This window comes from Saccoglossus kowalevskii, chromosome 1 (genome assembly GCF_978046115.1).
Source record: "Saccoglossus kowalevskii chromosome 1, keSacKowa6.1, whole genome shotgun sequence".
NCBI lineage: Eukaryota > Metazoa > Hemichordata > Enteropneusta > Harrimaniidae > Saccoglossus > Saccoglossus kowalevskii.
In genome coordinates, this window is record NC_140641.1 from 29,311,858 (window position 1) to 29,327,044 (window position 15,187).

At 36.6% G+C, this 15,187-nt stretch overlaps 2 protein-coding genes across 2 annotated transcripts; both read left to right on the forward strand.

The window, feature by feature from the left end:
* Nucleotides 1–987: 987 nt before the first annotated feature.
* On the forward strand, nt 988–4,472 carry LOC100374173 (uncharacterized). Its single transcript, XM_078010231.2, has 8 exons — nt 988–1,099; nt 1,232–1,435; nt 1,556–1,597; nt 1,772–1,983; nt 2,228–2,317; nt 2,522–2,858; nt 3,106–3,399; nt 4,117–4,472. The coding sequence occupies exons 1-8, from the start codon at nt 988–990 to the stop codon at nt 4,470–4,472; spliced, it is 1,647 nt and encodes a 548-aa protein (XP_077866357.2).
* Nucleotides 4,473–7,926: 3,454 nt separating this feature from the next.
* LOC102809047 (uncharacterized) lies at nt 7,927–14,916 on the forward strand. The gene is made up of 9 exons (XM_085497540.1): nt 7,927–7,961; nt 8,375–8,487; nt 8,603–8,806; nt 9,368–9,412; nt 10,510–10,721; nt 11,053–11,142; nt 12,111–12,453; nt 13,385–13,681; nt 14,478–14,916. The coding sequence occupies exons 1-9, from the start codon at nt 7,927–7,929 to the stop codon at nt 14,822–14,824; spliced, it is 1,686 nt and encodes a 561-aa protein (XP_085353666.1). The 3' UTR covers nt 14,825–14,916.
* Nucleotides 14,917–15,187: the final 271 nt, after the last annotated feature.

Genomic DNA, 15,187 nt, shown 5'->3' on the forward strand with positions numbered 1-15,187 from the left:
AAACTTGACCGGCAAAATACATTTTAAAACTTAGTATTGGACACATGTGATTTTACGACGTTTACATATACAATCTTAATTTCAACACAAGATAGTCATACGAATAATTGAACTCAAGCAAGTAAGTAGATCATCGGCGGCTATTGCAAGATCGAATGGAAACATTCACGTGATGCAGCGTGTATTTACCACGCATATCTCATGTGATAGTTCATATGAAAACATTACAGATGTAAATGACAGGACATTATCATACTGTATTGATAAGAAGGGTATGCCAGAATATCTATGTTTACTCCCACATCGCAGGTTTTACAAATTCGTGCTTTATCTGTGTATATTAAAATGAAATTTATGAAAATGTGCAGGAATATATAAAAAAAATAAACCAATAATTCTTCATTTTTTTATGTTAAACTTTTGACAATGGCAGTTGCTTGCCAAATGAAAAATGCAAAAGCACGACTTAATAACAATTTAAATGTTTTCAAAATAATCGTCAATAATATACAAGGTGTTGGCTGTAATTTTCAACTTCAGTTTGAAAGATATAATTTGTTGGCTAATGCATAGTCACTGTGACGTCAACGATAGAATTGATAAGGTTAGCTTGACCAATGACAGTATGACGGGTGCGGTCATTGGTTCAGAGCGTAGGGAACGATAAGTACGTTTTAGATTATACACCGTACTAAGCGGAAAGTGGGACTTCAGGGATTGTTTATTTGGTGCAAGACTTTCACGTAAGTAAGCAATGTCATTATGTTACATGTGATTTTCAATCCTCCGATTTAAATTACCCACGCAATAACACCAACGCCATCATCAAACGATAATTTAGCTAACATGATCGCTGTAACGTGTTACATAGTGATATCTCTGGTATCTCTAAATAAACAAGTTACATCCGGCGATAAACCTCGTTCTATAGTTATACCGCAACTACATTCTACTAGCTTCAGTTCTGTTCAATTTCAATTTTGCAGAATGTTGTTGCATCTGACATTTATTGTTCTACTTTGTCGTGTGAGGGCGCAATTACCAGAAGCCACTGACTATTTAGGAGTGGGATACAACATTGTACTTGGTAACCCAGAAGGTAATGTATCGTATATTGTTGTAAACATTTATTCAATAAAAAACATCATTTTATAAATACAAATGTTGTAGAAATAATATAGTCTCTTCAATATGGCTACAACTGTTTTCTTTCAAATTTCCTTAATTACAGGAACTACAGCTGGAAATGGCGGACTCGACCCAGGGTTGCTAGGTGACAAGCAGATATTTGAACTCACCTACGATGTTGATGGAATTAATCCGGATCAGGCCGAAGTGTATTACACTGGTAACTGCACCGACACAGTGACCCAAGACGTGTTTTGGGGGACCCAGAGTTACCAAGATGTTCTGGATTTATTTGTAGAGCAAACGGGTATGTACCACGTGATGTGACGTCATTATGTACGGCAGCCGCTGTACCTTTTCGTCTGTATACATGAAACAATACCATTTAAATCGATAAGACATTTTCCAACGTGTTTTTATTTCACAGGTGTTGTTGTACTGAGTGGCTATGAATTTACAGAAAGTGAAGGTACTTATTTTTCTACAGTATGAAGCTGAGATGATAATAAGCCCTTAATGATGAAATACGTGACAATATACATGTTGTACACTATGACACGGCTGTATGCTAAATGTCTAGATGCACCGTGACAAAGTGAAAAACAAAGTGAAAAGCGATTTGGTTTGTTTATTCTCTTCACAGGATACGATGAGGTTCACCAAACATCTAATGTTCAGGGCTCCGTGTATGACGATGACAGACAAAACTCCTACTGTGGGTATGCCAGATATAAAACGGAAGAGGCACAATTGAAAGAGTATCCAATGTCTTCGGCGTTTGCGAACACGATTTGTAACTTACCAACCACATATGAGGAGGAAGAGTACATGGATTTTATAGATACCTGGGGAACGGTGAGCATAATGGTCTTTATGCAATATAGGGAAGCTTAACAATCGATATATCAATCAATATATGTCATTTAATAACAACTTATATAAATATACGTGTCTTTAAAAGACATACCACAAAACTAGGTCATTCTACCAGTTGATTTCCCCCTCTCATTAGTAATTGGAATTCTAATAATGCCATTTTGATCTTGTGTCCCAGATTAACATTTTCACTGGTTACATTATGTACATTTTCTTATTGCAGCATGTAGTGGTGGAAGTGACGTATGGTTCACGTTTTAAAAAACGTTACAAGGACGATCGAAGTCATTTTGTCAATTATGCAAGTTCAGAGGCAGGTTCACATAATAATTGTTTGTGTCGACACAATAATGCCACATGTTGATCACATTACACATTGTTCATGAAATTGTAATTTCGCTTGGAATATAATAATTTTGTCAGTTTATCAATTTATCAGTTGCCCGGTAATTGATGCTTTTTTGTGCAAATTATTTATGCATATATATTTTATTTATTTTTTCCCTAATATTTGCAGTGTCCGTCATGCATACATCCGGGTGGTGCATATCTGTCATGGAACTCTTCTCTCATAGTCGACATGGACACTTTTGTGGCTACTCTTGACCCAAGCGCTAAGTTTGGCTCAGAAAAGGGGGTATTTGATACTGGCACGGGTGGAACAGAACCAGCCGGCCTTAAACTGATCAATATTGCCGAAGCACTAGATTTGTCGTATTGGAGGCAGTTCTGTTATTATGTTGTTGATGGATATTGTGAAGTTGCTGATTTACCAGAGTTCTCAGTTCGTCAAGCACATATAATGTCAGCATTGCAAAATTATGCACAGTATAAAAACCTGGCTTTACCTTCAGGTACGACAGAGGCACTAATGTCTTTATCAACTGCATGACACGAATGACGATCTTTGCATACAGTGTATGAATGATTCGCGGGAACAATTACACACTTGAAACATACTTGGCTAAATGTTCGCCTTTGGTTGTCTGATAGCTAAACAAATCTAAACAATTGCATTTCTACCTTTCGAACCTTTATTACTGGTGTGCAAATACACAGTACCATTTCAACTCCTGTTCACATATTGTCTATTTCCCTCAGATCCTATTGTACAGACTCCTCTGACATGGCCTGAAGGCTCATACGGGTTACCTTTGGCAGTTAGCGGTTGTCCTGTTGGTGCTGGGTTTGAATGGGCGAGAGGGTCGAGATTCCAGGACACAGAGAACGATGGAGCCAATTCATGGAGCACTCCGTACAGATTGGAAGGACCCGTGTATATTAACGACATGCAACAAAACTTCTGTACAAAAACTACTGGTTTAGTATCGCAGTACGACTGGTCATGGAGCAAGGGCCAGTACTGCATATATAAATACGGAGGCTGTCCTCAAAGTGAGAACATATCCGGTTTTTTTTTCCTTTAGCTCGGCCAATCGTAGAACTGAACTGAAATATATATTGATGTAACACTGATATTAATAACAGACATACAAGTTCATTTCCGCCTGAATCGCATCGGATCATATGACAAGAAAAATAATATCCAAGAACATAAACTAATATACAACACACAAACGACTGGCATGCATAATATAATACATAACCAAATGAGTGAAACACACAGATATGGACTTAAGAGTATAAAAGACTGAGCAGTTCTGCTTCATGTGTGGAAACCCATTATATATATTTTTGTAACCTAAATACCACACTTGTTTTCCACCTCATATCAACTGTAAATACGTCCTCTGTAGAAGACCAAAGTCACCCCTGTCACGAACATATCGTATAAATGATTTCTGTGGCAACAATACATTATATGGCAGCAGCAGCAAAAACAATATGTCAAGGGAAATAACAGTTCGGAACCGTTGATTTGCAAAATAATATTACAAACGTAGTTCTTTATAAAGCCTGATGTATTAGCATTCACTGGATTCGAGAAGCATGCCGTGATAGTTAATAATATGTTGTTTTTTGTTCAAGTAAACAGCACTTGGCTTTCCATACGTATATGAGTTGGTTGTACCATAACATGAAGTAAGGATTTTATAAACACCCATTGTATAATATATTACTATCATTCGTGTATTTTCCCTCAATTTGCAGACTTTTTACCGAGTTATGTGTACTGGGACGACGAAGATGACTTTCCTCAACTGAATAGCATTGACGGCACCTTGCCAGACGGGACTTATGACAGAAATACACAGATTATGTTCTGTTGTCGCAATGATGGTGATGCGACAACGCCGATGTACTTACCATTCGATGTCCCATTCTTCTTGATTAAAAGTACTCCGGTCTGTCAGCAAGTTGGTTACATGGTTGCGGATGAAGAGTGGTTTAGGTGGGACACTCAGGATACTTTGAACGAAGATGATGTCGGCGGAATTGTGCCACCTTATAACACACGCAGGGATGGCGAAACAGAACATCAGTTGCATTATTGCTATTACTCCTAACCTCAAATTAGTTTATGAGTGACAATTGCATATTTTCAAATAAAGAACTCCATTATAAAATTTATTTATCGCGATTTGTTGTACCTTTATGTAATAATCCCCATTATGTAGCCATTACGTGAGTGAGTGAGTTTTAATGATCATAAGATAAGAGTTGCGACATACAAACACTGTGATTGCCTTTATTATTATTTACTTACTGATGCTGTTATATGGTACTTAGTTAATGATGTATTTCGATACATTTTCACTGGTAGTGAATAAAGTCTGTAAAACACTAATAGAAAACAATAAATTGTATTGTGGGTAACTATGTCTTCTGAGTGTAGAAATCAGATTGTCAATTCAATATAATTATTCAATTATAATATATTTGGAGGATGGAGGGATGGTAGGGCCTGACTGTCAACAGTATCTAATATACGATGATTAATGGATAATTATTAAGCACGTACAATGCAAATGCTTCTGTTATGCACCATAGTTGAACTGAATGTCTGCTGCGTTCTAATTGTATACCATATTACCTTTCCATTCTGACAGGATAAAAGATTTATAGTCATCATTTGGGTCATCGTTGTTGTCAGAAACAGTTCAACCGAGGTAAACTATAGAAACCAGAATTGCAGCTACAATGAGGGCTTATCAACCTGAAACCCTTTGTGCCAGCAAATTTGCCGCTCATAACGCAGGAAATAGCGTTTCAGAGAGACTAGATTTCAAAATTGTTAAGGGGGCATACCCCGGACCCCCTAGTAAGATCGCGTTGGCGCGAGGGATGGTGAGCAGATCTCGCCCTCCATATGCAAAATTACGTGCCGCCGCCTCTGGGGTTGCAGAGAAAACTGAATAGGAATAAACAGTACAATGATCGCAATCATCAAAGACGGGGTTGGGACTAATGTTGACTGTACTTTTCACAATGGAAGAATCTATATAATCTAATTTCAGTCAGACAGACTGTCGAATTGAATAGTGAATAACTTTGTCGGATTAATTTCTATGACAACAGCACAAATATATATATATATATATATATATATATATATATATATATATATATATATATATATATATATATATATATATATATATATATATATATATATATATATAATTCTAATTTGTTAGAATGTGCAAAGGCATATAATATTGGCTGGAACATTATTCACCGATTACTGCTCAATAATCGAAATTCATTATCATTTGATGCCCGAAAATATAAATGCGGGACAAAGATGACCTGAATCACGTGTTTATGTGGAAATTCAGAAGAAAAAATACTTATACAAATAGAACGATTTCTGAATATAGTAGTTTTTAGTATCATTAATGGGCTGAATGATATAATAAAACAGAAAATGTCACAATATCTAATCATAAATTCAGGATGCGGGGAATTAACGTATAATTAAATCGTGAAAAGTGCAGTCATACTACTTACTATGGGGTTGAATGTACTGTTCTGAATGTTCAAGGTTGACATAATGACTTTAGCCAGCTGTTATAATCTTACTACCGTGCCCTACAATTTTTTTTTTGAAATGACCAAAATGTAAAATGAGTTTTGAAAACCACTCTGTAATCTTGGTTCCTATCTGGGTTTTTATTAATGTGATTCGCTGTGTACTTCAGTATTCTTCGTGTTCGAGGCTTTTATCGCAATAAAAAAACTACTAGTATATAAAAATGTGTTGCATTTTAAATAGTATTCAAAGATTTATATACAATTCTAAATTACAGTTCCTTAATGTGTTACTTGTTTTGTCAACTGAATACTAAGAATGCTGTCAACCACAAGTACTATATTTAAATTAGTGTCCAGCTTGATTTGTGTTTATTTTGTGGTAACTAGTATATTCTTCGTATTCGACATTAACTAGGCGGCTTTAGCTAAGATGGCTATTCACTTTTGTGCAGATGAATTTGAAATAAAATAAAAACATGATATGCAGATGTCTAGTTATAGCCCACAGGATTGTAGCTCTTACTTACTACGAGCATAACGTAATGTTGTGAAAAGCGCAGCAAGTTTACATCAATCATCTAGTGCTCACTAAAGTAAAATAGGCCGTATGGGTACCACAATGTACTTTATTAATACAAAGAGAGATATTGATTGAAATCTACATATAACTTTCTCTTTAGTTATGGACTAACATCATTGCAATGTATACGTCCCATTAAAAAACAACCTATAACGCCATGTATTATAATATTCACCAGTGTAGATCCAATTAATTTGATAAAACTTCGTTTGCAGTATGTGTGTGAAGAAGTTGAAGAACTTCTCAAGTATGGTGGAAACAGCATTATGATCTCGAACCTAAATATTAGTATTTAGATTGGCAGCCTTCTTATAATGGAGCATAATTATCTTCACTTAACAGTAAAATGACATTTAGCAGCATTAGCAGCATTGACTGTATTTTGATAATCTCTATTTTGTTAATATGTAATTATATTGATAATCTCATTTAGATGATGATGATGATGATGATGATGATGTTATGCATGTTGCATGTATTATTGTTACTAATATCTATATATGACAGTTCTAGTTGTGTTTTATGTAACTGTGTTTTACCGTAAGAAAATAACTATTAATATCAATTGCTTTTAATTTTTCGCTTGTCAGTCGGCGTTCACGTTATGGCATGTACCATGATAAAGACACCGGAATCACCTCACATCACGTGTTCGAATTTCGTGTAAATGAACAATTATTTTTTACACGTGTTGTATACAAGTCGCAAAATACCTATTTCGAACACGGCGCATTGCAACGACGGCCTGAGGATCTTTACATATGAACTTTACGATGCACTTATTTCTATTATAAAGATGTAATCGCTCTCTGTCTTGCATCAGATTGTCAGATGATTTTTTAGCCGATAGCGATGTTGTAAGGGTGTGGTGTAGTGTGTTGAATTATCGTGTAATTGCTATCGTATCAATTATGCATGTCCGACCCATGTGAGTAAAACGAGTGACTTTGTTGTCTTGTCAAATGTTACACATGTGTACACGACATGTACAAATTGTAGTACAGATAACATGTAAAATAACATGCATCACACAGCTGGCCGATTTTGACATTAGCGACCTATTTAATGGTCTCCTGCGATGTCAAGTTTTATTTAAACAGAATAAAAAGGCAACGTTGTCGGCAGAACCAACAATTCTAGCAATATGTATATTACATGGAAACACACTTTCGGTTATGACACAGAACGAAATGAGATTGACGTACATACCACGCGCGCTCTTCAAATGTGCATACATAATTGGCTTATTTGCATATGAATCAATCACATGTGATTTACGTAGTTCAAGTCGTTGTAAGCATGAATTCCAACATACACGACGTACAGTAACAACTAGCTGCCCGATATGAAAAGGAGTGGTCGTAGTGATAACGACAACCATCGTCCAATTATGACAAGGCACCGGAATGACGTCATTAAACATAGATGAAAGAGAACAAAAGTAGGGAGACCGTGTGACGACTCAGGTGGAACCAAGACCATCAATAAAACGTTGCCGAACCCAAGGTTAATTTCACTTCGCGTAAGTAACTAAGTAACCTTTCTCTATTTTTCATTATACATGTTTGTGTGTTGCTCTGGTAGAAATGTGTTGGAAGCAGTAGTACAGGATTACATAATACTGCTGTTTCCTATCTCTGTAATCACAAGTTCTTGATGAATGCCCTTTCCGAATCGGTCTGTAGTGGTGTGCGTCACTTTGAAATCGATTACAAAATGGCTCACTACTGAGCTTACATATATAACCAAACTGTATAAGTAAACATCTTCAAAGCTGTGTCGTGAATTAATTAAATTTAAGTAAACATTTTGTCATCAACTTGTGTTAGTAATGTTATGTGTATATATTTTCAGAATGTTATTCTGTCTAGCTCTGATCTCGCTGTTATGCCACGCGAGGGCGCAGTTACCCCCTGCTACCAACTATTTAGGTGTAGGTTATAATCTTGTCCAAGGTAACCCTGAAGGTACTGTACACGGTTATTATCATTATTTATGTGGATTTCTTGATCGCCCATCTGTTGTTGTTGTTTTATATATATTTGTGTTTGTGTTTAATTGAAAATTTATTTATTTATTTAGGTTCACTTTTTTTGAACGGAGGATTAGATCCTGGCTTACTGGGCAACAAACAAATATTTGAGCTTACCTATACACTTGATCCCTTCATTCCCGATCAAGCGGAGGTATATTACCCTGGCAACTGCACGGATTCATTCCATAAAGATATATTCTGGGGAACACTCAGTTACCAGAATATATTGAACGAGTTTGTCGCACGGAACGGTGAGTCAACTCACATCTTTAAATAAAAAAATAAATACAGCATTATCTTTTCGCTGTTATGTGGCTTTGCGATTGAAAATAAAGACTGCAAGTCTGTCCCATCTCATGTATTCGAGTGGCAATTTTAGTGAAAACCGGAAAAGTTTAATTAATACATTTAAAGGGTGGTGGTGGTATCCGACGACTTAAGCTAAATCAATTGGTTCATGTATGTTGTTAATATCAGTGTACCTAATACAAAATCCGTCCGTTGTTAATTTTCTTGAGTCACGGTTGTGTATCGTCATACCTTTTGTAAAAGTTTTATTCTCACGTAGAAAATTTTTGAAAGGACTAAAAAGAAACTTGTTCTAAGCCTTTCTAGGTTTCTGGTTTGCCTAAAATAAATCAATGTTTTAAAAGTAGATATCCGCCGGTCTTGGATTTTCGAAACATCTCATAGAGAATACCGGAGATGTGATTTGGCTGTTGATACATATTGCCCTGAGAGATTTTCCATGTTCTCAGAAAACAACACTTGACTATTGGTAATAATAATGATATTCTAATGATTACACACAGATACGTTGGTATTTTTGGTTGGTTACGAGTATGTGCAAAGTGACGGTAAGAGGGCGTATTTTCTTTTTTTTACGTCTTTAAGAAAATGACAATTTTGTAATTGGGAGAATTATCAGTTTTGAACTCAGTGATCACGTGACTGGTTGATCAGTTAGATATAGCAGGCGAAACCAATGTGAGAAACCAATGATGTCGGATGTGTAAATGATTAGATGTAGTGCCATCCTTTTTATCCCAACATTTGCTCACCATTGCGAGGGTATAACTAAGTAGGTTGTTACGTAACGCAACACATATACGCGTTTATTTCTTAGATGATGGTGATCCAGTGAAGTAAAGCAGTGTGATAATTGTCCATATTTCTTTACTGTGTAATAATAATAACTGAGTGTCAAAAAACGTTGATGTTTTTATGATTTTGGTGGTTTTACACAATATTTCTTAAAATATTATTCAGAATTATGAGAATTCAGTGTGAATAAGGCCAAACAATACTTATGTTTCATTCAAGTCGAAAACTAAGAGTATCCTAAATAGCCAAGGTATATGGACTTCATAGTATTCGGAACATGTCAGACAAATACAGATCAACTCGAGGTTCAAAGTCGCCACTTACGGGGACTCTGGGGATCAAACAACGGTCCGGAATCCTTAATTTTAGAGGAAACACTTTTTTACTGTTTAAAATGGTAAGTTTTTAATATTTGGGCCTATTAAAAAAAAAAAAAAAAAACGCGACCCGATATTTAATATTTTTCGGTCGGTCGCTGAGGGCAACAAAACAATTTTTTTTTTGCCTAATAAACCATTCCTATGCGCTCCTAGCGACAAAACACGCTATTCACAGGGCCGACATTGGTTTGATTACAACACAATAAATAGTTGTTTATTTACTCCACATTGCTTACACTTATCTACTTCATTCCGAGGTCACGCAAGTGCTTTACCGCTAGCAAAGTTGTAATTGATAACACCCGTTTTGTTACCAACTTTTACCAGAGCGGCCTTGACAGTTTGATTTGAATTTTGAATTAACTTGAATTTAGAAACAATCACAGCCACATTTGAGCGGGATTCGAGAAGCAACAGGGCCATGTTGTCTGACAGTCACGTGATAACATTTTCTTTGAATATTTATTAAGGTTATGTGGAGGTGGATCAATCCTCCAACGTCCAAGGTCACGTGTATTTTGATGAAAGACAGAAGACATACTGCGGTTATGCCAGGTACAAAACTGAAGAAGCTGATGCAAAACAATATCCTGTATCAACGGGTTTTGCCGCTGCTGTGTGCGCATTGTCACCGACATATAACGAGGAAGAATATATGGATTTCATAGACACGTGGGGAACGGTGAGTTTCTCTAAAGGAGTTCTCTATAGATCACCAATAATGTGGTTTATCTGTAGCAGCACTTCTACATGCCACAGTCGCTGCGCCGCGCCGTGCGTGTCCGTCGTGTTCGGTATATTGGTCCCATGCAACGCATACAACGCGTTGTTGGTTTACGAGCAGCGTGGCGTCTGTGACAATTTAACTTGGATGTTGAAACTTAATTTAAAGCGGGGAGTGTGAGAGTGTTGTACATATGCAGTCATGCAGACTATCGATCAAATCTAACTCTTGTGTTCAGCTTTATGTTATTAGTTAAACATTATTTGTCATTGTATAATTTGCATTACAGCACGTAGTAGTGGAGGTAACGTATGGTTCACGAGTGACAAAAAGACATAAAGACGAATGCCCAGATTTTGTTGCCTATGCAGCCGGCGAGGTACGTAGTCTGTCTTGTATTGTTCAAGAAACTAGACCTATATACTATAGTAAATATAACTTGTTAACTTATTTATTTATTCTCTTACCCACAACACCAAGTATGCAATTTCTATTTATGTCCTTTCCTTTACATAAGTGATATGTATAACGAACTTTCAAATTGAAATGTTGTCAGAGAACTGCAATACACACACTTTTTCAGACCACCATATATATTAAATTTACATTTTATAATGCAATTTTTTGTAATTCCATCCATGTAGAAATATTTCTTGTAAGGTTACCATAAGTAAAGGTAACAACACGAGACAGAGGGGTGTTCTGGTATCCAGTGGTGTTTGCGACTTATACACTGGCTGCTTCATTTCAAAGTCGTGCGCAAGGTCAACATAACCCCCCCCCAACAACAACAACAACTACTGTAAAATACTTTATATTAGCTGAAATTTTGAGTGTTTCGTATGAAATTTATTTTCACTGATTTTTAACAAGTTTAATGTAAAATATAGGAAAAAGGGTATATTCGCTAGATTTTATTTCCACTAAATAATTCCTAGAGTGAAAATAGCGAAAATTAATTCCAAGCGGCGAAAATAAAGTATTTTACAGTAATTCTCTTAATTTGAACTTTTGTTGACGTGACGCCTGTTTTAAGACATACGAATTTCGAATGAGTGTCAGTGTCTGTCATTATATGTTTATATGAAAAACGGTTATCTTATATGTTAGGGTACGAGAAGAATAACAGTGTTTTCTTTGTTGTACAACAGTTTTATATACTGTAAACTATAATTGTGATGTTAGGTAATACAGCAAGCCAGACAACCGAACCATTACTACTAGCAAACTGCTAAAATGATAGGCAAAATGCTATCTGTCATTCACTATTCGTTTCTATCCCTCATGCCACTTTCGTTAGTGTTAAGAGCCGTGTTTATTTATGCTGCTTAATATATTCTCCGCCAGAGTCCCAGCAGTATACAACAAGGTGGTCCATACCTGTCATGGCCGGAATCACTCATTGTTGATATGCATGATTTCGTCGCCAATTCTGACAGCACAACTGAATTTGGATCTGAGAAAGGAGTGTTTGAAACCGGTGGCGGTGATGCCCTCACCGAGCCAATTGGCTTAGTATTGATCACGGTGGCTGAGGCCGCTGATCTGACTTATTGGAGGAGATTTTGCAACTACGTGGTCGACGGGTTTTGTGAACTGGAAGATTTAGTAGATATGCCAAATCGACGAGCATTCATCGAAACCGCTCTCCAGAATTATGCGAATTATAAAGGATTGGAGTCATCATCAAGTAAGTAAAAGGTCTAGGGAGCTCACAGGTATAACAATCACAGACCTAGGGAGCGCACCGGTATAACAATCACAGTCACAGGGAGCGCACAAGTATAATAATCAAAGACCTAGAGAGTGCATTGGTATAACAATCACAGGCCTAGGGAGCGCATTGGTATAACAATCACCTAGGGACAGGTCCGGATAAACCATCATATGTCTATACGTTACGGTAGCCACCCCATTACAAATCTTGGGAGATTTTCCGTCCCCAAATCTGTTCCATCTGTAACCAAGTGGGCAGCAAGGACCCAGTTTAATAGTAGAATACATGCAGCTCGATTAATTCCTTGTCCAGGGTTTAAGGACCAAGTTTTAATGTCATCGCACTGATTCAGATTTAGAACGGTGATGTAATTACACGAGTACAACGTAACATCATTAACATCAATTTTCATTACTGACTGACTATTCACAAACAACATGTTCAAATTTAACATGTTGTTCGTTTAAAGTCGACAAGTTATTCTTATTAGGAAAATCATTACTTTATGAAATATTTGCAGAATACAATTTCGTCAAATGTATGAATTGTATGTGATCTGATCCTATAATTGTAAGCCCGCTGAATTTTAAGCATTTTAAAAATAATAAGTTGATGGTTATTAGAATATTGCAAGGTGAATTAAAGTGACACGTTATGCTATGCAATATAACAATAGCGCCAAATTCGGTATAAAGTCGGTTGAAAACAAAAACCTAAGTCTAATCTATTCCCCCAAAATGTTAAAATTTATAAGTATAACAAAGGTGTCTATGCGATCGAATTTAAACTTGTTTCACGAGATGAAGAGTAATTTCATACTAGACCGAGTTAGTTATTGGCACTTGTACGTTGATGTAGATATACATGCAATCTGACAAACACACAAACATGTCGTTGTATTTAGATCCAATTGTACAGACCCCGCTGACATGGCCTGAAGGCTCGTACGGAATACCGGATACCACCTCGGATTGCCCGTTAGCACCAGATTTTGTATGGGAGACTGGTGCTCGATTTCAAGATACAGAAAACTCTGGCACAGGAAATGATTGGAGCACACCGTACAACTTGAAAGGACCGTATTTCCAAAATGACATGCAACAGAATTTCTGCATGAAAACACTGGCCACTTCGACACAGTATGACTGGAGCTGGGGCGAAGGTGAATACTGCATATACAGGAAAGGTGTCTGCCCAGCAAGTAAGTAACACACTATCATACGATGAGGGAAAAGAGGGTCCTGGCCGTACATCAGATTATACTTGTACCCGATATATTACAACAGTTCAGAGTTATAAAGCAGAGTACTATTTTTTTGTTATATCTACATGTTATGTAATACAAATTCTGTGAATATTAACTATCTGTATTTTCTCAAGGCAATCGCATAACCTGAGGGGTTAGGACTGCTGGTAACTAGTTTAAGAAATAGACACAGGAGGAAGGATCGACCAATCACACATGTTTGAAAGTGAAAAAAGACCAATGAAATCAAATTTAGTTTATGAAAAATAACCATATTAGTGATTATTAGTTCCTCTTTTAACTATTAACTAAACCGATATGAGTAGAATAAATAAAATAAAACTAACACCTTTGACTCAATTTTCCGAGGTTGGAAGATTGGATATGGTGAATTTGACTTTAGTTGGAATTAGGTTATCATTTCAGAGTATATAGTAGTATCCAATACCACACACCTACATTTCCTTTCCAAGATATTTTTTTAATTTAATTGAGTTTAATTTAGTATATATTGTTTAGATTGAGTTGTTTTAAATCGGGAGGGTCGTCACCTGCGCACGCGTGGGAATTGAGTCCCAAGCGACGATAACAACACACGCTAAAAACGCAAAAGCTCATGGGTGGACGTCTGTTTGTAAACAATGACACGATTTGGTCATCTGACGCATGCGCATGTGACGACTTTTCCGCTTTAAGTGATTTGTTATTGTTGATATGCATTAGCTGACGACAATTTACTTGATCTTCACAGATTTTTTTGGAGGTTATGTGTCATGGGACGACGAAGATGACACGCCACAGAATAACAACCTAACGGGTACCTTGCCTGATGGTGTCTATGACCGAAACACATTGATCTACTTTTGTTGCCGAGAAGACGGCAGCGCGAACAGACCGATATATCTGCCAACTGACCAGCCATTTGCGTTAATAAAACGTACCGCGTCCTGTCAACAAGTTGCCAACATGACATACTCCGAGGAGTGGTTTAAATGGGACAATGAGGACACTTTTAACGAGGATGAGGTCTTTGGATTTGGCCCATATAACACTGGTGGCGTTTCAGAACACCAGCTGCACTACTGTGTGTATTTCTAAACAACGCTACGTTTACTCCTAGCGTGGTCAAATATTTGTATTGCTTACATACGTATTTTGTGCGTGCATAAAGACAACTCAACCCGATCGAATTACTGTAGTTTGTAATTGATATTATCCATGATGTCCTCACAAACATGAATGGTGTGAAAATCAATCAATCAGCCAAATAAAACAAATAATTATTCCAACTTTTCGTGGGTTAATGGTAAATTGAAGCCATTTTATTTTGTATTACTCTAAAGATAAAAACTAGTATGTGTATCAAAATTTGCCACCATGAGCAACAACAGTACTAGTATATAATCTAAATCATTTAGTTGGCGTCCCAATGAACATATCTTTGATTTGTGAAGAAACAGT